Genomic DNA, 26,703 nt, shown 5'->3' with positions numbered 1-26,703 from the left:
GGATCAAGGGATTAATCACCCTGTTTTAACAAACCAAGCAGTTATGGACTTGTCTCTTTATCTATACTCTCCATAGATTTTAAGTGGAAGTAGAAGTAACCTCAGAAAAATTAACTAGGGAGAAAAACGCATAAGGCAAAATTAATCATTATTTACCCGTAATGAGCAGAAGTTGAAATGTAAGCAAATTTTATTCACGAGAAATAAGACATCTCTGTCTTATGAGGGTGTGGGATTCTCAGCAATTCTAGCAAACTTTGAGGAGCATATCAGGACAAATATCATTTTGGTCAGTCTTAACTGAACCAAGAAAGAAGATATCCTAGCTCTGTGTTTACTAGTAACTGATGTTAGCTGTAAAGGACTTCAGCTTAAGCAGGGTTCAGGATGGGAGGACAATGCCTTTTCACTGTCCTTTCTCCATTGTCCTTCACTGCTGACTCTTAAATGAAGATGTAAATATCACAGCAGAACACACTCATCTCAGTACTGATAGACTGCCATCTCAGTACAAACAAATGAAAGCAAAGGTTTAAGGGAATCAAGTAATATTTTATTCACTTTCCTTCAGTGAGTCTAAGTTTCAATGTATTGGTGTTCTGGACATTTTAAAGACTTTCATTTTGTTTTCTTGTAATATGACCCTTCATGTTCAGTTCTGGCCTCATAAGAATAATATAGCATTTAGGGAAAAATATGCAGAACAGCAACCCAGCACTGGAAGCTAAGATAGAGAAGATCTCCACAGCCACCATGTATTTCCCATTGGTGCTCAGATAAGTTGGAACAAAGGTCAGCCAAACACTGCAGAAGATCAGCATGCTGAAGGTGATGAACCTGGCTTCATTGAAACTATCAGGTAACTTCCTGCTTAAAAAAGCCACAGTGAAGCTCACAATGGCCAGGAAAACCATGTAGCCCAAGACACAGTAGAACATGACAACTGACCCTTCATTACATCTCAGAATTATTTCTTCAGTTATTGAGTGCACATCAAAATCTGGGAATGGAGGAGCAGTTATTACCCACACTGTACAAATAGAGGTTTGAATAAAGGAGCAAGAAAGAACTATGGAGATAGCCAGCCGTTTCCCCACCCAGTTTCTCATCCTGGAGCCTGGCTTGGTGGCGATGAAGGCTAGAACCACAATGACGGTTTTGGCCAACACACAAGAAATGGCCACCGAGAAGATGATGCCAAAAGTCATTTGTCGAAGGAGACATGACAGCCTACCAGGTTGACCAATGAAAAGTAGAGTGCAAAGGAAGGAGAATAGGAGGGAGATGAGGAGAATGTAGGAGATATTCCGGTTGTTGGCTTTGACTATGGGAGTGTCCTGGTTCTTATTGAAGATCCTGAGCACTAAAATTGCCATAAAAGAGAAAGAAATTGCAAAACTGGCCAAAGTGGTACCCAAAGGTTCTTCATAAGACAAGAAACTTATTTGTTTTTGCAGGCAGAAGTTCTGATTAGCATTTGGATATTGATCTTCTGGACACTGAAAACAGTCATTGGTATCTGAAAATTAAATGTGAATAGAGATATGTCAGCCCTCTTTATAGTGAACTGCATTTATCTATATTTCTACGGAGTCCATAGGGCTGTTACATGGAAACTTTCCACAAGTCATGCAATTATTATTTTTGATTCCTGTTAATGAATGATACAGGAACAGCACCGTTCATATATGATTTTTGTCCTTGGTCAGTTAAACTTCATCACTGAATGTGTCTTTTAATTTCAGAACCTGGAAGTCAGTAGCACGTCCACCTTATGCAAGCATGTCCACCTAAACATTTGATTGATTGCACATATAACACACTAAATCACACATATCCCAGAGGTTGTAACAGCCTGTTGTATCATATCTGCAACACTCACCACCACTGGAAACAAAATGGAAAACAGGTTTCATTGTTAACATGCCAATTTCTGTAATATCAACAACATTTAGCCTGCATCTTCACTCTTCCGAAGCACTCTTCCAAATCTTTTTTTAAAAACCTAAAATTAAAAGCCTCAAATATATTATAGCTGTAATTATTACTAAATACCAGCCTTCGGATGATTTATTTTTAATGTGATATTAGGAGAAGATGCAGAAATATTTTGCAAACTTGGTGTGTTCAAACCCTTACCCTCCAGGATTGAAATCTTCCCTTCTGGACATGGAAGGCAGTCATAGCAACAAAAAGGTTTCCCTTCTTTCTTTTTCTTACTATAGCCAGACTGGCACCTGTCATTGCAGAGAGAAAGGGGCTGCACCTGTCCATAGACAGAAGACAGGAGTAGGTTTTTCACATTCACAAAATATATTTCTAGAGATGGTGTTATCACTGGTCAGTCTCCTGTGTAACAAGAGGGTTGCCCCTGACTGGGCCTAACAGGATATCTTTTGGAGATCACTAGATATGCAACAGGATACCTGAATGCTTTCCATCAGAATTACATATCTGTAAAGTGCTCGGGAAGTGGTATAAATAAAACAGTAAGGCTAAGGGGGGTGGCCTGAGTCCAGGATAGGAAACAGGCCAACAATTGGCCCCTTGCCCATGGACTGACAAGAATTCCAGCCAGTCGGGTGAGGAGCCAATTAGAAGGTGTAAAGCACCTTCCGATTGGGGTCTCACCAAGGCCCATTATGCACGGCCGCCGAAACGGCGATTTCAGGTCACATGGAAAACGCGGAGGGGGAAGACGCGACGCATACCGGTTATACACGGGGCGGGGCGCGACGGCGGCAAAACCCAGAGTAACCGATTATGCACGCGCCGATCCGGGCGCCGCGTCTGGTTGCGCCCCGCTCACCCGGAAGCTGCGCTTTCTTCCGCGTTTCACTGACGCGGCTTTTTCGGCGGCATGCACCGAAGCTGCAGCCGGTTGCAGCCGGCTCCGTGCGTTATCCGTGATTTTAGTCGCCGCCATTCCACCCCGAATGTGCGCTAAAACCCCCTTGCATAATGGGTCCAAGACAGACCAGAATTCCATCCAGTAGGGTAGCACAAAGCACCTCCCAACCTGCTCACCCAGCCCAGCCAGGGGCAGTCAGGAGACATCGCTGCCAGTCTGCTCCTGACCACCGCAGGGAGAGGAGGTCAGTAGGGTCCAACTGTAAATTGCCTCAGAACACTGACAGAGCTGGTGGGAGGCTGGTGAGTTCGCTCCCTCCCCCTCCCTTCAGGCCTGCTGAAACAGAGCCTTTAACAGCCCCTGACTAAGGCATTTCCGAGAGCAACACAGGGGAGCCTCAGGGCATGGGGGTGGGCTTTCCTTTTGAGGAGGGGGATTTTTCCTTCTGCCAAATGGCTGACAGGGAGACCACAGAAAAGCGCCTTCTCATTTAAAATACTGTTCTGGCCAGGGGTTAGATACAGCGAATCCATGTGTATTTCTTCTTTGCAACTCTCTGCAGATTTGAGGCCACTGCACAGCGTTATTCTGCAGATGAAATTGGATGCTGTTGTGGAGGTTCTTTTGACTCCTGTTTCATCTGCACAACAACCCTGTGCAGTAGGCCTCAATTCTTTCAATTCAACAACAACCTGTGTGGGAGGCCTTAAATTTTTCATCTCTACCACAACCCTGTCCAAAGTAGCCCTTTCTGCCTGGGGGGGGGGGGGGGCAGATCATTATACTATGAAGATGAGCTATCATTCCAGTAGCTCTCCAGGCACCAACTGGAGGTTGACTACCCCTGGGTTGGAAATATTCCTGGAGTTTTGGAGGTAGGACTTCAAAATCATACAATGCCTCAGAGTCCAGCCTTCGAGGAGGCCACGAGTGCACTTCTGGGCCCGGGGGAGGAAAGCCTTCCCCCCAGCCCCAAAAGCACACCTAACTCCCCATTTTATTTACAAGTACAACAGGCTTGGTCCCTATTATTATACATATCTCAAGAAAACATGACTGGCACCAAAATGTGGGAAGTGCCATCAAAGTCAAAACGAACTTATGGAGACCCTGTAGGCTTTAAAAAAAAAAAAAGATGTTGAGTTATAGGCTGCCGCTGTGTAGTAAACCTGAACATCTTTATCAGTCCCCCAACCAGGGATTAACCAGGAATAACCTGGGGACATGATAGCCCTCTTTAAGTATTTGAAAGGTTGTCATTGGAGAAGGGCAGGATGCTGTTCCCATTGGCTGCAGAGGAAAGGACATGCAGTAATGGGTATAAACTACAAGTACAACAATATAGGCTAGATATCAGGATATAGGCTAGATATTAGCTAACGAGATCTGATGTGTTTGGACTATCCAAATCAAGACACCACGGTTGAAATTATCACCTTTCAGGTTCAGAAACTGGAAGTTAATAAAACTTCCATCTTTTCGAATCATCTTATAACGGTATTGATTTCCATTTATGCAGTATCACTCACTCTTGGGTAGGTCACCAAAGAGGAGAAGTAGAAAGCAATGCCATGTAGGTTCAAAATGTGGTAATGCTATGAATTCAAATTGAGAAAAAGCTGCAAAGACTTAGCAGCTGCCTCCATTGATGTAGCCGAGGAGCATGTGGCAAGAAGACATGTTGGGGGGGGCAAGGTTCTAGGGTGGCAGGAAGGTGGGTGCTGTGCTTGCCCCATTGGTGCCTAGGCATGGGATCAGGGCACCTAAAATGGCACCACATGGAGAAGCCCTGCTTCTTGCACCAGGCTCCCTCCTACCCATCCTGTTTTGTTGGCTGTTAAACTTATATCTGTATTGCCACTGGATGATGTCTTCATATTGAATTTTGTCACAGATTGTGGATTTGGCATGGGATGGAGCCTGTTTGGTGGGAGTTCGGTCTGCACATTGGACTCCCTAGGTTGGGGACCTCCCTACGAGGTGGCAAGTCTGTGAGCAGGGCCAACCCGGCTGGGGAGGCTTGGATCTCACAGTGCCAGTTAGCCCAGGGTGGGCTAAAATAGGACACAGCCTTGGAACTTCAGGAATCTAAAATGATATGTTCCAGAAATGGTATAAAGCTCACCTGATTAAACATCTGAGGCCAAATGATTGAATCTTTATGAATGGTAAACACTTTATCATCTGAAGCTTTGAAGTCAGTTCTTCCAACTTTAGCTCTAAGAAAGGACTTGTTCGGAAATGTGACCCAGTTGATGATATCAAGTCCGGTCTCAAGCTCCACACTTGAATCAAGGGAAACCAGGTACTTAGCACTGTAGTTGATTGATGCCCTTTTCAGAAATTCATGGAACTAGATACATATATAACAATATTAATACTTGGTTACAGCAGTTAAGTCCAGTCATAAGAATCAAATTTTTATCCCTTAATGGATATCCTTTAAACTATAGTAAGCTATGTTAACACAGGCAGTACTGTCTGCCTAGTTTGGCAGCAGCTCTCCAGGGTCTCAGGAAGAAGAGTTCCTCATTGCCTACTTTTCCCCTGGAGATGAATGGGATTGCATTTGAGGACTTCCTGTATGACAAGCCTGTAAGAAAAAGCTCCACCCCTTAAATGTAAGTACTGAATGGTTATGAAAAAGATGTTTAAATACTAAAATGTCTGATTTTGCACCAAAAGGATCATTTGCAGTCTATGGTTACTTGTTCAACTACTCTACCTTTAAGTGCCTTATAGACATTACCTGCCATGGCTGTTGATTCAGAAGCTTTTTTCTCTCTCCATCTGCCCATCCTCGGTGCTTCAGCATGGATAAATGCATAGCATGTAATGCATCTGCCACCACATAGACAGCCATGTAGATGCTGTAGCTGTGGGCAGTCATCCTCATTTCAAAGACAGACCCAGGAAGACTCTCCAGCTTCTCCACTTCAGTGCAGATTTCATCATCAGTGATGGCTTCAGTGGTACTGGGGAGTGAACAGCCAAAGGCATGTTTCCAGAAGTCCCCAATGAAGCCATCCTCTTTTTCAGAGGTGGGGTCTCTTGCCCGAAGGAACTGATCAAATCCTGACACCTCCTGGAAGGGAACTGCAAAGGACAAAGCACCGTGGATGAAGTCTACATCCCAATTTTTCTGCATTGCAAATGATGTGAAAACCACTTGGGCTGTAAAAATCCAGACTTTGGCTTTTGTTCTCATGGATATTTCAGTAAATTCCGCATTCCTCAGCAATAATCGAAAAATAACCATGGTTTCAATTTCACCATGTACCACCACTGCTTTGGTTGTGCTTAGCATGACAACAACGGATAAGTTGTTGTTTCTTTCCTCTATTATTGAAAGAGAACTAGAAAAAGTCATTGCTGGGAACTTTGCTATGAAATCAAAGCAGATACCATGCTCAGAAAAGATAGGGTACACCTCCTGTATAAATTGCTGCCCATATTCATCATCTACATAGATCACGCCGACCCATATCCATCTAAAATGAAGCAGTAATTTCATAATCCCCATGCACTGACTATCCCAACTGGGGAACATCGTATATAGGAAAGCTCCTTCATTTTTGTTGGTCATCACAGGAGCAAAACCATAGAGGAGCTGAAGGAAAGGAAAGAAATAGCAGAAAGTGATTTGGGTAGGGTTGATGAATGTACCATTAACAAATGATATTCATGCCAAAGTCCTTACTTCCAAATTCCACATCACAACTTTTGCCTTCATAAACTAGTTAAAAAAATAAATCCTGAAAATGTCAGTTATAAGGAGAAATGGCATGGTATATCCCAGTACTCTCAGATCTGAGAAGTGTTGATGACACATTTAAGAATGATCTAATGATATTCCCTCTTATTGGTCATCTGGAATCTACTTCAGCAACTTTTTCTATATTTTTATTACACTTAACAGCCCACTTTTTACAGGTGAAAAGCTTTAACCCCCCACAAAATGTGCTCTTGTTTCTAAAAATCTTTTTCATAATCTACTACGACTGAGGATCAAAAGAAGAGTCTTCAAACCCAATAATCCATCACCTTTAAATTGAAGCTAATTAGCAAGCAATAGGGAGAGATTTTCATATGAATGTTACCAAAGAGAATTAAAATTCATAACACATGTCCAACACATACTGCTAGCCAGCTAGAAAACGCAGGAAAAAGGATTAGTCATCCAATATTATAGACTGGTTAAATACATTGTAAGATTACAACACAATGGCAAAGCTTACCTTTTTGATAACCTATCAACAGTAGAATTTAGGAAAAACTGGAGGCCAATACTTGATTGTAGATAACAAGAGAATCAAAGATAAAAAGCCGGGTTGAGGGCAGGGTCCTCGGAATTGTTTCTTAATTATGAATTTCATATAATATCTGTACATTTTGTGTACATTTGTGTACACAAAGGGTACATTTGTGTACACAAAGTGTACATTTGTACATTTCTGTACAATAAGTGTACATTTAGAAGTGTACTTCTAAATGTACACTTACATTTATGTTCTATGAAACTGTTTTTAAATAGTAACTTCCATATGTAAGTAGCATTTTCCTGTATTTTCTAAATAAATATATATTAAAAAGTTACAACCTCAAAAAGGAAAAGGAGTTAGTACATCAAGGGAAGGTTACTGGTTCAGCAAGTGTTTGCACTGCATTGGGTGCATTCAGATTAAATAGGGAAAGGGATGATGGTAGAATAGGTATTGGAGCCTTTAAAATGCTAGGTCACAGGAAACCTCACTAGACAAGGAAGAGCACATGTCAAGCAATGGGTTAATCTTTGTATTCTGGTACACAACTGAAAAATGGAAACATAATTCTGTATTCCACAAAACAGACCCTGAAGCCTCTACTATATGCAAAGGAAATATTAATGGCATGAGGCTCATTTACCTGTGGAACCTTGAAAAGGCCCAGAATATCTGCCACATAGAAACATAAATTAGAATTTGGTCCCTCCAACACTGAGACTAAGTTGTCCTGGTTGTCACACTTGTAGTTCGGAATGAACCTCCCCTTAGTGGAGAGAAGTTCCAGTGCTGCTTGATAGCTCAATCTTGGGCTAAAATAGCTATTGTAGATGTGGATACCCAGAGTGACGTTGGGTAAAAGTTGAGGATGTTCATTGATCTCCTTTACAGCAAATACCAAAGCCAGGATGTTCTGGTAAAGCTGAATGTATACTCTGCAATGAGAGAGAGAGAGAGAGAGATGCTGCATCACAGCAAGTTGACTTAAGATGGCATTCCATGCATTTCAGCAATATATTGTTTTACCAAATAAAATGAAGGTAAGTAACTTGAATTGCTCTGAGTCTGGACAACTATGGGGGCTACCACAATCTGGAACATCTGGCTATTCCAGATAGCAGTTTGAACAGTGGAATTGTTTTGAAAAGTCTTGCTTTGCATACATGTGAGCAATAAAACGAATAAGATCTTTCCAATGTTTATGGTAGTTTCTTTCAAAGTGTCTGTAATTTCCATGCTAGAGAAATACACACAAGGGGTGCTAAATTTGAGAGGCTGTCTCTTTCCAATTTAGGAAACTTATATTTGAGACACAACTACATTTGAAGCTGGCTTATATGGACTCAGATTTCTGGTCCATCAAAGAAACGATTGTCTACCCTTATTGCCACCAAGTCTCTAGGATATAAGTCAGAGGTTCCTCCTTAATACAGTCTGCTCTCAGATCCTTTAACTGAATATGCCATGCATCAAATCCACAATTTCTACATGCCAAGAAGATCTAGTACTAATGAGCCAGGTCCCTTCCTCTCAAGGTACAAAAATATTGATTGGGCTAAAGCTTCTGTTCAACTAAATATCAACTTTTTCCTGTGTAACTGTGTTCTACTGTTGGAACACTCCTTGAATCATAGATGATATTCCACCATTAAATTAGTAGCCTAATTTGGAATTCATCAAATTAAAGCATTAAAACTAAGAAGATCACATTGATTTGCTTAAGGAATTCATGTATTTTCAACAATTCAGTATGAGGGAAACCATGCATATAGTATCATATCTGAATCATTTCATTAATTTTTTTAATTGATCTATACTACAGGGGAAAAATCCTTCTTACAGGACTGTATCTGATGAACTGGCAGAAGGACATGCTTCAAATGTGAGGGTATCTAAGAACTGAGAAATAAGAGAAATGATGCCAGCAATGAGGAGGTCTCCTGATTGGTAATACTTGTGAACAATAGGAAGGGGTTGTCTAGTCGAGCATTGAACAGACACAGATTTGCATGCCGCCTGCCCCAGCAGCACTAATATGGAAGTGACAAATAGCACCATCTTGCATGGACATCTTTCTTGTAGACAGCAATTCATCTGGTCACATAGTGAACGTTCCAGCATTCCTTCATAGTAGATCTTGAGATGGAAGCAAACTCTCTAGCCAGGATGGTACAGTGTAAAGAATCATGGAATAAACAGCCCTTTTCCAGCTCTGGGTGGCCGAGAAAGATCTTTGAGTGCTTCCCCTCCCGATCCTAGTAATCACTGGATACCCCAAGGGATGGAGAAAGAAAAATTGGAAGTAATGAGAATGAATTTGCTGATTACAGTGAAGGTAATTTTCCTCCTCAGATGAACATGATTTCTGCAACTTTGCAGAAGACGACATGTTGACTAAATCTGGCAGATATGAAAGTGGTAATCATACTTTTATGAGTAATGAGAATAGCAACCAGGAAAACAAGGCTTAAACAAGTGAAATGGTAGAGATTACATACACTCGTCTCTGACACAAATTAGATCTGTTACTAAGGGCATTAGGCAGTGAAAGGCAAAGGCCAGGAGAACGGGGTGTGGGGTGGGGCAAAGTTCCTGCAGGAAAACGGGAAAAATAACACATTGGATCTTTCGTGCAAATTCTGAGCATAGAGTTTCCAGTGATTTCTAGATCTACTTAGAAGAGACAATGGTAGCGTTTGGTATAACAAGAAACTCTATGATAAGAACCGCCATTGGACAAGAGATAATTTTATGTTTAGTCCAGGGCTGGGGAAATAGTGAGACATGCCAGGACAAATGGAAGCCCTAAAGCCATGCAGCTTCCAACATCCAAGCCACATGATCTCCTGCAGATAGTCCCCATCCTCAAACGTCTATGTGGCAGCCCCTATACAGAAGGATTGTGTGCCATAACATTCCGACCTCAAACCCAAATGACCCAGGCATTGCCTTAACATGACTGTGAACTGAAATATGGAGAGACACTGTCCATCCCTGTGGATCAGGTATGTGCCCGTACCTGGAGACTGCAAAGCTAAAAACACGGGAATGCTCCAAAGCATAAAGCATGATAGCTCTCCCTGTGTAGCTACACCACTGCTCCTCTGTCCAACTGGTCCGTATTGAACCTCCACACCCATATGAAGAGTCTATGATGGGTGAATTCCACATCTTCAATTCTCAGAGCTGTGTACACCCCAGCAAAACGTAACAGTGCCACAAGCTCACCACAGTGGAATGACCCGTGAAATTCCAATGTGAACATGGCTTTAAATAAAGCCACCTCATGCAGTGTGGAACAAACTGCTATCAACTGCTGTACTAGCCCTTCCAAAATATCCCATGTAATTGGCTTCTTGGCATCAAACATTGTCAGGGCCTTCCTGGCCCAGCCTTTCACCATCCTCTGGGCAAGAAACAAAGCCCCAGGATCCAAGTTCTACATTGCTTTAATAAAAAAGGACAAGCCCGCTAGAATAACCCTTAGGGTCAAGTGTTAGACTCTTCACCCCTTTATATGCACCAGCAAATGGAGTATCAGTTGCTCTTCCATCGACCAAGACTGCTGCAAGCTTCAGAGAGCATCTTCTATTTCATTTGGATCCCAGCAATGTTCTGAGCCCTCAAAGAAATATTGGCCTTGAGATAGGTCAAACCCAAGCATCAGACCAAGCACATCCTGGCTGTATGTGTGTTCAGAATCCCAACCACCACCTGATTGTCACACCAGAAGGTCACTCTCCTGTTGGCAAACAGGTCCCTCCATAGAACCACAAACAGCAGGATAGTTAGGTCTTGCCAAAAAGTTAGGTCTTGCCAAAAATCTGCAGTCCAGCATGCCGGCCACTGTTGGGCAAACCAACTATTAATTTAAAATCCCCCAAAACCGAATCCCCCAGCCACAATAGACTGAACCAGATGGTCACCCCATTATAATTCCATAGAAATTCTGGCCACATTCGTACATCAGCTTTAATGCCCTTTGAGAGCCGAGTGCAGTGGTAACGCCTTGGAGGAGGAGCATGTCCTCCGCACTTACCACAAACTAAGGGAGACTGTTCTGCCCCTGAGTGCCTCCTCCTCCAACCAGCATGCCTGTCTGTCCATCAGCCATCCAATTGCCTTCCACTCCCTACCCCTGACCAACCCCTCCTCCTTCCACTTCCCTCTGACGCTTGGAGGCTGCAGATCCCTGCTGTGTGAGAGCTGCCCCTGCATGGTACAAAGAACATATCACAGGTCACATTTTCACAATCACATGCCCTAAGAGATCATGGACATTTTCACAATCACATGCCCTAAGAGATCATGGACATGTTTTCCATTATCATATTGATTATAGTCTGCAAAGCTAAACAAACATCTATTAATTATTTTGGCTCTCCATTCTATATCCTCATTCTGTGATGTCCCTTGGACTCTGGTATTTCACAAAGGCCAATTTCTGCCTTCAGACCATGAAATCTCCTCTAAAAGAAAAAGAAATGTTTATGGCTTGTTGTCATTCCATGAACTATGAGGCCAGTTTATCTCTGGAATCCTGAAAATGCTCAGAATGTCTGCCATGAAGAAACACAAATTCAAGTTTGGTTCCCCCCCCCCCAAATTGTGACTAAGTTGTTCTTGTGGTCACACTTGTAGTTCGGAATGAACCTCCCCTTAGTGGAAAGAAGTTTCATTGCAGTGTCATCGCTCTCTCTTGGGCTAAAATAGTTATTGTTTTACAAACTAAATGGAAGGAAGACAAATTCCATAGTCTCGAGGCCTTGATACCTAAGAGGGCACCTACATCTGGGACATTTGATTTCTCTAAATGGCAGATTTAGCAGTGAAATGGTTTTGAGACCTCTTCCTTTACAGCCTTATGGACCAGCAGTACATTCACAAAGGCCTTCAAATGGCTATTGCAGCATCATTCTGAGGATCTGTAATCTGCAATGTGTTCTGGATGCCACAGACAGATCCACAAGCAGGTTCAACATTGAGAGACTGCTTCTAAGAATTAAGAACTCTTACATTTGAGATACAGATGCATTTGAAGCTGACATATGAAATTAGACGTTTGGTCTATCAAAGCAAGGATTGTCTACTCATAATGGCAGCAGGGGTTTCCCAGATTCCAGGCAGAGTTCTTTTGTATAACGTGCTCTCATATCCATTAAATGAATGAGCCAATAATCAACCCAGGATATTCTACATACCAAGCAGATGCTATATGCTATAACCATGCTATAACGATGTCCCTCCTCTCAAACGACAAACATTCTGAATTGGACGAAAGCTTCTGTTCAACCAACAATGCAAACTTGTCCTGTGAATGTGTGTTCTAATAGCTCCTTGAATCAGAGACAAGATTCTGGCATTAAATCAACAAGTCTACAAAAGTTTGTGTAGGTTGTTTGTCATGTAAGCATCCAAACTGAGGAGATCACATAGATTTTCTTAGGAAACCATTGCAATTATAGGTGAAGATTCACTAGGAGGGAAACCATATGCTCAACCAGTCATGACAATGCAAATAATATAATAATGCAATATTGAGAAAAGAAATCCTTCTTACAGGACTGAATCAGAAGAACTGGGAGAGGGACGCACTTCAAATGTGGAAGTATCAGAGAATTTAAACACATTAGAAACAATTCCAGCAATGAGCAGGTCACCTGCCCGATAGTACTTGTGAACAATAGGTAGTGGGTGTCTAGTCGAGCATTGAACTGACACAGATTTGTACGCCACATGCCCAAGCAGTATGAACATTGAAGTGACAAATACCACCATCTTCCAGCATTTGTTATCTTGTTGTGCTTCAATCATTCTCTAGTAGAACATCTTGGAATGGAACGGCACGCTCACTGGATTCATTCAATGCCTTGATAGTACTCTGCAAAATATCAGTGAGCAGACAGCTTTGCTCTTAGTTAGTTTTATTGCAGTCATAGACCAGCACAAGATGATAGCTTTGCTCTTTGTTTTGTTCCAGCTAAGGATGGCAGAGGGAACAGTAATGCCATCTTTGAATGCTGTTTGCCCCTTCCTAGTAATCACCAATGTTCCCAAGGGATGGAGAGAAATAGAAATGGAAGTAATGATTAAAATATGTAGACTACACCTTAGCAGAAGTACACTCTACTCTTCCTCAATGGTGAACAGTATTGTAATGAGCATTGAGAAAAGCAATCATGAAAACTAGGCTTTAAAAGTGAATGCCTAGAGATGGTAGGTTTGTTTTTAGGGCTTCCAGGCAGTTCAAGGCAAATGGGAGATGTATGAGGGGCAGCAAAAAGTTAATGGAGTTCCCAATGACATGGAATTATGTAGCTGTTGTTATATCTGTTGTTATAACTAGAAACTCTGTGTTAAGTATCAGACTCATGCAGAACTGGCAATAATACTTAAGTAAGATATGTACCATGAGAAAGTTTAACTTCAAAGCGTTCAGCTCCTCATTCCACCTGACCTTTCCCTGTGAGTTAACTAACATCTTTTGTATTGTTTGAATTGAGCAATTCTCAAGGGCCATGTTGCGGTGGTTTTGGTTAAAAGGGCTCCTTCACCTTTCCTTGATGTTCCATGATTGAATTGAATGCCAATTGTTTTCAGTGACAGGTTAGGGAACCAGGTGAAATGTATCTCAATAAAGGAAACCATGTTAATCTGCGGCCGGGATCTCACTGCGACTGCCATTAATGTCCCGGGGAATGGCAGGAAGCATGGCAAGTGAGGCATCAGCACGCCGCTGGCGGTGTGCCCAGGAGGAGGGCGCATGCACGGGGCTTAATAGGCACCACACGTGTTGCCCTCCCTCTTTCACTCCAGACAGACAAGCAGCTTCCCTCCCTTCCTATGTTCATTTTTGGTTTTTGTTATAGTGGTTCTTCCTCGCAGTCAGATGAGGTATAATAAGAGACTCTTGGCAGGAAGCCCAGTCTTCGTACTGGGGCTCCCTGGGGTTGTGGGTCTATTTAAGGAGACCGGCTGTGATCGAACATGGCCTACCTGGCTGAATGTCCAGGGGCTTGTAGCTGAGTGACCCACAAGGCACCAAAGTGAGGTGGACGCCTGGTGGGTCTCAATAGGGTCACTTCCTGGTGAGGGATTCCAGACGTGGAGGACCTGTTCTCCTGGCTGGGATGGAGTGGGTCCCAAGGTGTCCAAGGAGCTTTGGGTTAAGCAACCTTACAGCCCAGGGGTCAGGCTACTTACTGTGTCAGGCCAAACCTTTGGAGGGTGATATAATAAACAGCTGCAGCCATATTTACACCAAAACGCAAGTCGTGTCTTCCTTGGCAAAAATGCCACCCTGCTAATCAATTGAATGGTTAAGCCTGAAAAAGAACAGGTTTTTTTTTGGAGGGAAAATTATTTTCTGATGGAAAGAAGTGGAAGAGGCCATCATAGCACCCTTGCCTCTTTACCTACACTCTCCATAGATTTTAAGTAGAAGTATTTGGCAATACCCCAGTAACCTCAGAAAAACTATCTAGGGAAAAAATGCATAAGGCAAAATTAATCATTATTTACCCGTAATGAACAGAAGTTGAAATGTAAGCAAATTTTATTCAAGAGAAATAAGACATCTCTGTTTTATGAGGGTGTGGGATTCTTAGCAATTCAAGCAAACTGTCAGGAGGATATCAGGACAAATATCATTTTGGTCAGTCTTAATTGAACCAAGAAAGAAGATAGCCTAGCTTTGTGTTTACTAGTAACTGATGTTAGCTGGAAAGGACTTCAGCTTAAGCAAGGTTCAGGATGGGAGGACAATGCCTTTTCACTGTCCTTTCTCCATTGTCCTTCACTGCTGACTCTTAAATGAAGATCACAGCAGAAAACACTCATCTCAGTACTGATAGACTGCCATCTCAGTACAAACAAAAGAAAGCAAAGGTTTAAGGGAATAAAGTAATATTTTGTTCACTTTCCTTCAGTGAGTCTAAGTTTCAATGTATTGGTGTTTTGGACTTTTTAAAGACTTTCATTTTGTTTTCTTGTAATATGACCCTTCATGTTCAGTTCGGGCCTCATAACAATAATATAGCATTTAGGGAAAAATATGCAGACCAGCAAGCCAGCACTGGAGGCTAAGATAGAGAAGATCTCCACAGCCACCATGTATTTCCCATTGGTGCTCAGATAAGTTGGAACAAAGGTCAGCCAAACACTGCAGAAGACCAGCATGCTGAAGGTGATGAACCTGGCTTCATTGAAACTATCAGGTAACTTTCTGCCTAAGAAAGCCACAGCAAAGCTCACACTAGCTAGGAAGCCCATGTAGCCCAAGACACAGTAGAACATGGAGACTGATCCTTCATTACACCTCAGAATCATTTCTTCAGTCATTGAGTGCACATCAAAGTCTGGGAATGGAGGGGCAGTTATTACCCACACTGTACAAATAGTGGTTTGAATAAAGGAGCAAGAAAGAATTATGGAGATGGACAACTGTTTCCCCACCCAATTTCTCATCCTAGAGCCTGGTTTGGTGGCGATGAAGGCTAGAACCACAATGATGGTCTTGGCCAACACACAAGAAACAGCTACTGAGTAAATGATGCCAAAAGTAGTTTGTCGAAGGAGACATGAAAATTTCTCAGGTCGGCCAATGAAAAGCAAAGCACAAAGGAAGGAGAGCAGGAGTGAGGTGAGGAGAATGTAGGACAGATTTTGGTTGTTGGCTTTGACTATGGGAGTGTTCTGGTTCTTAATGAAGATGCTGAGCACCAAAGCTGTCATAAAGGAGAATATGAGTGCAAAAATAGCCAAACTGATCCCCAAAGGTTCTTCATAAGACAAGAAACTTATATATTTTTCCAGGCAGGAGTTCTGATTCGTATTCGGATATTGGTCTTCTGGACAGTGAAAACAGTCACTGGTATCTGAAAATGAAATGTGCGTAGAGATACAAATCAGACCTTTGTGTATTGTCCCACTTTAAGCTATATAATTATGGAGTCCATAGTGCTGCTATATTTATATTTTGATAATACATGGAAATCTTTATATTACATGAGTCCCATGCTATTTATTTATGTGTTTGTTTGTTTGTTTGTTTGTTTGTTTGTTTATTTATTTATTTATTTATTTAATCTATTTATTATATTTTTACACTGCCCTTTCTTTAGACTCAGGGCGATTTACACAGAATGTTCATCAATACAAGGAACATTTAGATAACCACAAGAATAATAATATTAACATTAGTAACTGTAACAAAGGTAACTATAACAATGCAAACAGTTCCAGGGGCACAACACAGAGTGGATTTCTGGGAGGGAGGGAGCAGGGGCCCTGTAGATGTTTTGCTAATGAATGATAAAGGACCAGTTCAGTTCACATAAGACTTCTTTCCTTGTTCAAGTAAACCTCATAACTGAACACATCTTTGCTCCTATCAGAGCATCTTATAATTGTATTAATTCCCATCTACTCATCTGTTCAGTCACACAAAATTACACACACCAGGGTTTATAACAGCCTATTCTAGCCTTTCTCAACATTTTTACCGTTGAGAACTCCCTGAAACATTATTCAGGCTTGGAGAACCCATACAAGTCATGCAGTCATTTGGAATATGGTTGGGAAACATGACCACCTGGGGAACCTCTCCTTCCTACACCCTCCAGGCCCATCATTGGCCATGGAGAGGTAGTGCACATGACCATATATGGTCATATCACAAAAAGATGCTAAACAAATTTTAAAAAGATATAAAAGATATAAAAGATTAATTAAATTCCACTTATTCAGGAAACCCATCCAGGCTGTCAAGTAACCCTAGGGTTTCACGAAACCCTGGCCTATTCTGTAGCCACTCACCATCGGAAACAAAATGGAAATGGAAATAAGGTTTCTTAGCTAATTTTATTTATTTATTTACTTATATTTATTTATTATTTTGATTTATGTACCGCCATTTTTCCTAAGAACCCATTGCGGTTCACATAATAAAATGTTAAAAACCAGTAAAACCCCACTTTACAATAAATGACAAGCGACAACAACTTCTAATCAACCAGGCCCCTCCCACCTTGTTCAGCTGGAGCTTAAATTTCTTCCACAAGGGAGTGGATGCAGATCTACCTAACTGTGGGAAGGGGTTCTAGTTGGAATGCCAGGTTCTGCCCTGGCCTCAACCATACGCCTGGCAGAAGAGCTCCATCTTGCAGGCCCTGTGGAAGGCTGACAAATCTGGCAGGGCCCTTAGCTCTCCTGGGAGCTCATTCCACCAGGTTGGGGCCAGGACTAAAAAGGCACTGGCCCGTGTTTCCCTTACACCTCCAGTTTTCCCAGCATCACTCCTTGTAGGGTAAAAATAATCCTAAAATGAAAAACCGCAGATATAGTCATAGGTTTAATTATCACAAAAACTAAGTCATGAAATAGTTTGGGATGTGATGTTAGGGAAAGAAATAAGAATATTTTACAAAACTGGTATATATAACCCTTACCCTGCAAGACTGAAATCTTCCCCTCTGGACATGGAAGGCAATCATAGCAGCAAAATGGTTTCCCTTCTTTCTTTTTCTTACTGTAGCCTGAATGACATCTGTCATTGCACAGAGAACGGGGCTGTACCTGTTCATGGATGAAAGACAGGAACTGGCTTATTTTTCCATTCTGGAAATATATTTCAAGGGTTAGGGTTTCACTACTCATTTTTAAATGTAACTAAACGGCTTCCAAGAGCCTCTTGTGGCGCAGAGTGGTAAGGCAGCAGACATGTAGTCTGAAGCTCTGCCCATGAGGCTGGGAGTTTGATCCCAGCAGCTGGCTCAAGGTTGACTCAGCCTTCCATCCTTCCGAGGTCGGTAAAATGAGTACCCAGCTTTCTGGGGGGTAAATGGTAATGACTGGGGAAGGCACTGGCAAACCACCCCGTATTGAGTCTGCCAAGAAAACGCTGGAGGGCGTCACCCCGGGCACATGACTTGGTGCTTGCACAGGGGATACCTTTACCTTTAAACGGCTTCTACTGTCATGGTCTAAAAACATATCTTCTGGGACACATTTGATAAGCAATGGGATACTTGAATAATAGATTTTCATATACTATACAGATATAAAGTAACATACAAAACCATTCTTTTTGCTTTGGCTGCAAGGAAAATTAGGGCCAATATTGGTAAGTCAGGCTCTTAATACTCTTGCACTTTGTACTCATGTATGCTGTTTCAGTTCTTTGGTCTTAAATTTTATATTTTTATACAGTTCTTTGTATTCAATTTTACTGTTTATAAATTTATATTTTTATATTTTGTAAAAGCCTATGGCTTTATACAAATAAATCTATCACTACAAATACATACTATACAGATCTCAAGGAAATGAAAATATGACTGCTACCAGAAGATGGGAAGTGCCATCATGTCACAACATACTTACAGGATCTTTCCAAGGCAACAGATGATCAAGGGTGGTTTTCCATTGGCTGCCGGTGCAGCATCCCTGAATTTCTTGGTGATCTTGCATCCAAGTATTAACTAGGGGGAACCTCGTATCTGATGTTATAGGGCTAGGATGGGCCATATAGATCAAGGCACTACATGACTATTCCAATTATGGACCATTTTTTTGTTGTAAGAATTATTCCCAGACAAATCAACAAAGATACAAAAAGAAAAGGATTTGTCGTAAACTATGAACAAGGTTTTGCAATCCTTCCATTGAAAATTGAAAAAAAAATGATCAGAATGTGACTTGTCTGATTAGCAGACAACAGAGGAAGAACTGTTCCAGAACTGGAACTAGGTACCATTAATGAAACTCCAAGAAAGGAAAATAATATGCTCTGAAAAGCATATAGAGCCCACCTGGTTAAATATTCGAGGCCAAATGATTGCATCATCATAAAGAGTGAACATGTTGTCTTCTGGAGCTTTTGAGCAAATTCTTCCAACTTTGGCTCGGAGAAAAGACTCGTTGGGAAATGTCACCCAGTTGATAATATCAAGTCCAGCCTCAATCTCCCCTTTCTGACCAATGGAAACCAGGTTCCCAGCACTGTTGTTGAATGACACTCTTTTCAAAAATTCATGGAACTAGATACATATATAAGAATATTAGTACTTCATTATAGCAGTTCAGCATAGTGCAAAGAATCCAGTTGTGGTTCTATTAATGGACAGGCAGCTACCTTAAACAGAATTAAAACTGCTGTCAGTACTGTTTACTCAGATTGGCAGCAGCATTCTTGTGTCTCAAGCTGAGTTCTTAATCTACAAATACAGTGAGATTCTTTAACTGGTGGTTCTGGGGACTGAACCTGAGATCATTTGTGTGCTAAAAAAAGGGCATGTATCTTAGCCACCCACCCATTAAATGTAAGAACTGAATAGTTATGGTAGATGCTTAATTAGTAGAATGTCTGCTTTTGAGCCAAGTGTATATTTTGCAGTCTGGGTCCCCTTTCCCTCAGTTATGACTGTCTGATCTCCAATTCTGGTGACCTATCCCCCTCCCCCCCCCCCCCGATTTGAAGTTCCTTCTACCCCTTACCTGCCATGGCTTTCGAGCCAGAAATTTTCTTCTCCCTCCATCAGCCAGTGCTCTGTGTCTCAGCATGGATGAATACATGTCATGTAATGCATGTGCCACCACATATACAGCAATATAGATGCTGTAGCTGTGGACAGTCATGCTCATTTCAAAGACTGAACCAGGAAGACTCTCCAGCTTCTCCTCACCAGTGCAGATTTCCTCATCAGTCATGAGTTCTGGGGTCCTGGGCAGTGAACAGCCAAAGGCTTGTTTCCAGAAGTCTGCAATTAAGCCATCCTCATTTTCAGACATGGGGTCCCTTTCCCGGAGAAACTGATCAAATCCTGATACGTCCCTGGAGGGAACTACAAAGGATAAAGCACCGTGGATGAAGTCGAACTTCCAATTTCTTTGAAATTGAAGTGAAGTGAAATCCACCTGAGCAGTCAAAATCCAGACTTTGGCTTTTGTCCTTCTTTGTATTTCATAAAATTCATCAGCCTTGAGCAATATTCGAAAAACAACCATGATTTCAATTTCGCCATGTACCACCACAACTTTGGCTGTGCTTCCCATGACAACTGTGGATATTTTATAGTTTCCTTCTTCCATTTCAGATACAGAACTAGAAAAAGTCATTTGTGGAAAATTTGCTATGAAATCACAGCAGATACCACGCTCTGAAAATATGGGTAACACCTCTTGTACAAATTGCTGCCCATAGTCATCATTCCCATGGAGCACCCCAATCCATATCCATTGGAAATAAAGCAGTAATTTCATAATCCCCATGTACTGACTGGTCCAACTGGGGAATAACGAGTAAAGGAAAGCCCCTTCAAATTTGTTGGTCATCACTGGAGCAGAACCATAGAGGAGCTGAAGGAAAGGAAGGAGAGAGCCAGAATTATTTCCTAATCCAATCATCCCTGCGTTGATCAATATGCCAGGGACAAATTATGTCAATGCTACATTTTACCACTTGATACCAACATCTGAAATATAACTTTTGGCTTCACAGAGTAGTGTTCATTAATGATACTTAGCATGTAAAGGAAGGGAATACAGCACGGTATAGACCATTATCATCATATCTCCCAAGGTAAGCAGAATCCGGATTTGGATGGGAGACTACCAAGTACCACCATTAAACTATAGCTACTTCTCACATTGAAATCTCTTTGTTGATGGCACTGGAAATTGTTTGTAATTTAATGGAAAATATATAGCATCTGTTCACAAAGACCCTGGCTATGGTGGAACTAACAAAGTCATTTAGGCTGTGGAAATTGGTACTCTTCCACCAGGTCTATTGTTGGAGCCAGGACAAAAAAAGAACTACTATGGCCTTCATCCCTGATTCCTCTTCTTCTTGAGGTCCCCTCTTTCTTCTCCCACCTACCATATCACCCCCCGACAAGACTATGGAATTATGTGATACCAATTAATGAGCCAATTAAGAAGGCACAGGGAGCTGCGAATCAGCATAAATATTGACTTTAAATTGTTTTAAATGTCGCAATCTGAAACTTTCATATGTTGTGAGTCACCCTAAGCCTGCTTGTGAGTAGGAGTGGCCTAGAAATCAAAACATAATTTAATAACATTTTTAAGAATCAGATTATGTGGAAACACATGATCTGCAATGAACTGATGGTTGAAGGATTGCAGGGCTAGGCATGGAAGATGGGCAGTGGAGGCAGTGATGGCTGGGCAGGGATGGTGTTTAGCCTGACTTGATGCACTGCTATCGCCTCAGCCACCTATGTTCTACACTTAACCCTGCATTCCTAATTGTGGGGATGGCTGTGAAAAATGGATGGAGATGGCACAACAAGTAGGGCTCAGTGCCTCATCTGGCCAGCTGCCATCTTCTGTGGCCACCAGAGGAATGGGTCTAGCTTGAGGCCTTTTAGCCCATTCATTGTTACCACTGCTGTCATGCATCTTCAGAGGCTGAGTCCACACTCCTGATGTTGGGGCAAGCCTTGCAAAATGGGCAGCAGGGAATGTGGTAGCACAGGAAGCAGGCCTCAAAGTTGGGCGTCATCAGGCACTGCTACCACTGCACATCTTATGCAGTTGCAGGAGGAATTTGCATAGTGGCACCTGCAAAGACCAGTACTGAGCCCTACTTGCTGCACCTCTGCCATCTTTCAAGTCCACAGGAGTCCACACATCTAGAGAGCCAGTTTGGTGTAGTGGTTAGGAGTACAGACTTCTAATCTGGCATGTCAGGTTTAATTCTGCACTCCCCCACATGCAACCAGCTGGGTGACCTTGGGCTCGCCATGGCACAGATAAAACCAAGCAGTGATATCAGGGCCCTCTCAGCCTCATGCACCTCACAGGGTGTCTGTTGTGGGGAGAGGAAAGGGAAGGCGATTGTAATCCACTTTGAGCCTCCTTCAGGGAGAGAAAAGTGGCATATAAGAACCAATTCTTCTTCTTCATCATCATCTACTGACGTGTTCCTTGGGGTGGAACAAACAGACGTCACATACGTAGTCAATTCCATTTCAGGGGTTGTACCAGTAGATGTGTTTCCACATCAAAAATAAATAACTGTAGCTATTGCAATGGTAATGTAAGGAGATTCATGTCAATTCCATTTTAAAATTGGGAAGCCAAAAAAGTTGGCCTAGGAATTTAATGAATATCCATGATGGTATCATATTTATGGCTTCAGTTCTCTGACAATAAATGTCTAGTAGCGCTCTTAGATGAGGCCTATTTTTCCCCAAGTTCTCTTGAATTTGGCACTTCCTCTATCCTAAAGAAGAGCCTCTTGTAGTGGTAAGGCAGCCAACATGCTGTCTGAAGCTCTGACCATGAGACTGGGAGTTTGATCCCAGCAGCCGGCTCAAGGTGTTCAAAACAGCTTTCATTGTTTGAGAATTAAAACCAGCCAGTTTGTTGTTGGAACTAGTACATTTTTCTTTTTTTAATGAAATATATTTTCACCATATCAAAAAGGAACATAAAATATGACAACTGAATTATTACTAAGCTGGCCAAACCAAATTAACTTCCAAGATTTGATCATTCTAGGCCATTAAGGTCAGGGCTAGAAGCACTCCACAATTTCAATCAATGAGTAACATTATCTGCTGTAAAAGAGTTACACTTTGAAGGTCTCACAAGAACTTACAAAGTAAAAAAAAAACCCTTTGACTTCTTTTCAGTAAACATCAGAATATGGGAAAGCTTTCATGTAAAAATAATGTGTAGAAACAAATGGACTTTTCAAACATTCTCACCCAATTCCCTACTTTTTACTACTACTACTATTACTACTAATAATGCTCCTGTTGCTGCTGCTGCTACTATTACTACTACTACTATCATCACCACCAGCCTCATATTGCATATTTTTTCCATGCTGGTCCATGAAACTTCTAACTGAAGAGGACACAACTATTAAAATAAGATATTAGGAAATTAAAATAAACATAGGTTTGGTGGCAGCATGGACATGGTAGCAATTTAGAATGCTATGCCATGTAAAAATTTCACAGGCCAAAGAACCTATCACATGTCAAGCAGAAGACTAGATGATCCTTTGTGGTGTAAGATTAAAACATGGAAGCACAATTCTGCCCTCCAAAAATCAGAAAACTCGTGGGGTGATTTTGCTGAAGAGTATATTTTAGTCAATTTTCCCAATCACATGCCCTAAGCGATGGTAGAAATATCTTCCATTATCATATGGATTACTGTCAGCATAGCTAGACCAATACCCATTAATTATTTTGTCTCTCTTATTGCTATGATGTTCCTTGGTCAGCATGCACGATGTGTGTCCGGTATTTCACAAGGTCAATTTCTGCCTTCAGACCATGAAACATCTTCTAATAGCAAAGAAGTTAATGGCTGGTTGTCATTCCATGAACCACAAGGCCTCAGAGACAGAGATTTCAGGCAGGAGCCAGATTGTATCAGGGAGCAGAGGCACAAGACCCCACATCAACCTTCCCTGAAACAACACAGCACTTGGGCATTTGATAGATAGGGAAAGGGTGGGGAGAACTTAAGGATGCACAGAATCTCCTGAAGATACTTTTTTGAGGTTTAAATAATAATATAGCCTTTATCCCCTTATACTCAATTACTAATTATGAAACTGTTTTCTACAAAAGGGGTGTACTGTAATAAGGGATGTACCTTTGATATTTCATACAGGCTAGTTTTGGCCTTCAGACCCTGACACCACTTCTTCAAGCAAATGAAATGTTAATGGAAATGTTAATGACCATTTTACCTGAGGAACCTTGAAAAGGCCCAGAATGTCTGCCACGTAGAAACATAAATCCGAGTTTGGTCCCCCCAACACTGCAGCAAATTTGTTCTGGTTGTCACACTTGTAGTTCGGAATGAACCTTCCCTTTGTGGAGAGAAGTTCCAGGGCTGCATGATAAGTCAATCTTGGGCTAAAATAGTTATTGTACATGTGGATACCCAAAGTGCTGTTGGGTAAGAGTTGAGGATGTTCATTGATCTCCTTTACAGCAAACACCAAAGCCAGGATGTTCTGGTAAAGCTGAATATATACTCTGCAAGGAGAGAGAGAGAGAGAGAGAGAGAGATGCTGCATTCCAGCAAGTTGACTTAAGAAGATGATATTGTATGCATTTCAGCAACAGCTTGCTTTATCAAATAAACAGAATGAAAACAAAATAAATTACCCTTCTGCCTGACAATTATGAGGGCTACCACATCTGGAAAATCTGGCTTCTCCAAATAACAGTTCCAACGGTTCTGATATTTCTTCCTTTAAAGACATATATACTGGCAATAAAATGAAAATGACCTTTCCAGTGTTTATGGAAGTCTAATACAGAGTGTACGTAATCTCTGATGTGTTGTCTATGCTAGAGAAACGTACCCATGGGGTGCTAAATTTGACAGGCTACCTCCATACATTTTAGGAAGCTTATATTTGAGACACAGGTATATTTGAACCTGACTTATAGGGACTCTGATCTTTGGTCCCTCAAAGTAACGATTATCGATTCATTCATTCATTCATTCATTCATCCCATTATCCCAGTCACAGGTTCTTCCTTAATGTACTCTAAAATCCTTTAACTGAATATGCCAAGGATCAAATCCACACTTTTTACATTCAAAATAGATCTTGTAGTACTGAGCCACATCCCTTCCTTTCAGGGTATAAACATATTGATTGGGCTAAAGCTTCTGTTCGACTAACCATGTACTCTTGACCTGTGTAACTGTGTTCTACTCCTGGAATGCTCCTTCAGTCAGAGATAAGATTCCATCATTAACTTAATAGCCTAATTTGGGATTCCTTAAATTAAAGCATTGATTTGCTTAAGGAATTAATGTATTGCAAGGCAGTGATTCACTAGAAGGGAGACCACGCATATGGGAGCATATATGGAGTATTTCATTACATTCTTTAAAAATAATAAATCTATGGGGAAAAATCTTTCTTACAAGTTTGAATCTGAGGAACTGGGAGAGGGATATCCTTCAAATCCGATGGTATCTGAAATCTGAAAAATGAGAGAAATGACGCCAGCAATGAGGAGGTCTCCTGATTGGTAATACTTGTGAACAATAGGAAGTGGGTGTCTAGTCAAGCACTGGACGGACACAGATTCGCATGCCTCCTGCCCCAGCAGCACTAATAGGGAAGTGACAAATAGCACCATCTTGCATGGAAATCTTTCTTGTAGACACCAATTCATCTGGTCACATTGTGAACATTCCAGCATTCCTGAGCAGCACATCTTGAGATTGAAGCAAACTCACTAGAGTGTTCCAAAGCCAGGATGGTACAGTGTAGAGCATCACTGAATAAACAGCCGTGCGCTTGTCTTAGACTGAGGGCACACCAATGCCATCTTTGAGTGCTTTTCACCCTTCCCAGTAATCACTAGAGATCCTATGGGATTGAGCAAGAACAAGTGGAAGTAATGAGAATGAATTTGCTAATTACAGGGAAGGTTATTGGACTCCTCAGATTAACTTGTTTTCTGCGACTTTGCAGAAGACAATACGTTTACTGGACCTTAGCAGATATGTAATCTTGGCTTCCTCAGTGGTAATCAGACTTGTAATGAACAATGAGAAAAGAAATCAGGAAAACTAGACTTTAACAAGTGAAACAGTAAAGATGACCTTCTCTGTTACAATTTAGGTCTGACTCAAGGGCTTTTGGACAGTGAAAGGAAAAGGGCAGGAGTACCAGGGCTGGGGGAAAATTTCCTGGAGGAAAGATAAAGAAGGCATTGCCTAAGTACTGTAAATTCTGAGCATAGAGCTCCCAATGATGTCTAGTACTTCTTAGAAGTGGGAGTTGGTCTTCTGTAACTAGAAACTCTATGAAAAGTATGAGACTCACAGAGTTGGAACTGACCACAAAGGGCAATCCAGGCCAGCCCTGCATCTTCTTGACCTTCAAATTCAAACCTGATTCATGGTTGTTGACAAATAGATACAAAGATAAAAGGAAATGCTACCAAAGTATGAAGAAATCATTATCTATATTAAAATCTCTTTTTAAAATTATGAAGATTAGCAAAGACAATGTTACATAGCTTCTAAATTTTAAAATCAACAAAATATATGCAGGAGAAATAAAGAAAATGCCTTATGTATCATTAGACCAGTACTTGAATACTCTAATGATTGGCCAAACTAATCTGCCATTTAACCTCTATGGTCTCTATGGTTATTTGACAAAATCAGTTTGAGATGTTTCATCCTAAATATGGGGACAATCTGATGTTATTAGAAATAAAGTGCATACTCAAATCTGATTATATAATATACTAGAATTAAAGCTCCTTGTAGCTGATACAACAGGAGCTAGCAGGGTGGGGGATAGCAAAGAGAGAGGGAGGTAAAAAGGAAGAGAACTATTAAGATGGAGAGAGCTTGGCATTGGTAAGAGGAAAGGGAGGGGTTGTCCAGTTTGTAAAGGTTGAATATGTCTGTTGTGTGTTTGTGTGTGTGTGTGGGGGGGTTGTAATGGCATGGTGGCAAATGAGGTTGCGGGTGTGGAGAGATGGGGGTCAGAAACCTGTGATTTGGAATGTTAGTTGAGTGTGGGAGAGGACTTAGCTTTGGGAATTTTGGCATAGT

The 26,703-nt window shown here is 41.5% G+C and overlaps 2 protein-coding genes across 2 annotated transcripts; both read right to left on the bottom strand.

The window, feature by feature from the left end:
* Positions 1-608: 608 nt before the first annotated feature.
* LOC143825323 (vomeronasal type-2 receptor 26-like) lies at positions 609-12,927 on the bottom strand. The gene is made up of 10 exons (XM_077313348.1): positions 12,709-12,927; positions 10,250-10,519; positions 9,612-9,705; positions 9,442-9,513; positions 8,954-9,143; positions 7,757-7,934; positions 5,601-6,461; positions 4,977-5,204; positions 2,140-2,266; positions 609-1,519 (listed from the first exon to the last, which is right to left on the bottom strand). Exons 1-10 carry the CDS (start codon positions 12,925-12,927, stop codon positions 609-611), a joined length of 3,150 nt encoding a protein of 1,049 aa, XP_077169463.1.
* A 2,151-nt stretch (positions 12,928-15,078) lies between these two features.
* On the bottom strand, positions 15,079-25,268 carry LOC143825322 (vomeronasal type-2 receptor 26-like). Its single transcript, XM_077313347.1, has 6 exons — positions 25,051-25,268; positions 23,852-24,143; positions 19,609-20,469; positions 18,924-19,151; positions 17,562-17,688; positions 15,079-15,989 (listed from the first exon to the last, which is right to left on the bottom strand). Exons 1-6 carry the CDS (start codon positions 25,266-25,268, stop codon positions 15,079-15,081), a joined length of 2,637 nt encoding a protein of 878 aa, XP_077169462.1.
* Between the last annotated feature and the right edge of the window lie 1,435 nt (positions 25,269-26,703).

Source organism: Paroedura picta, chromosome 16 (genome assembly GCF_049243985.1).
Source record: "Paroedura picta isolate Pp20150507F chromosome 16, Ppicta_v3.0, whole genome shotgun sequence".
NCBI classification, from domain to species: domain Eukaryota; kingdom Metazoa; phylum Chordata; class Lepidosauria; order Squamata; family Gekkonidae; genus Paroedura; species Paroedura picta.
This window is presented reverse-complemented; position numbering and strand designations above follow the sequence as displayed.

Bases quoted from the DNA above. Each gene is read 5' to 3' on its own strand.
- LOC143825323 (XM_077313348.1), bottom strand. From the start codon at position 12,927: ATGATTGAAGCACAACAAGATAACAAATGCTGGAAGATGGTGGTATTT. The intron at 9,706-10,249 runs GTGTGGAGGTTC...GTTTTCCTGCAG, and splicing joins ATCATAGACTCTTCATATGG to GAACTTTGCCCCACCCCACA. The intron at 9,514-9,611 runs GTATGTAATCTC...CATATCTGCCAG, and splicing joins AATTTGTGTCAGAGACGAGT to ATTTAGTCAACATGTCGTCT.
- LOC143825322 (XM_077313347.1), bottom strand. From the start codon at position 25,268: ATGGTGCTATTTGTCACTTCCCTATTAGTGCTGCTGGGGCAGGAGGCA. The intron at 20,470-23,851 runs GTAAAATGGTCA...CCTTTCCTTCAG, and splicing joins GCCTTTTCAAGGTTCCTCAG to CTCCTCTATGGTTCTGCTCC. The intron at 15,990-17,561 runs GTAAGGGTTATA...TTTCATTTTCAG, and splicing joins GAAGATTTCAGTCTTGCAGG to ATACCAGTGACTGTTTTCAC.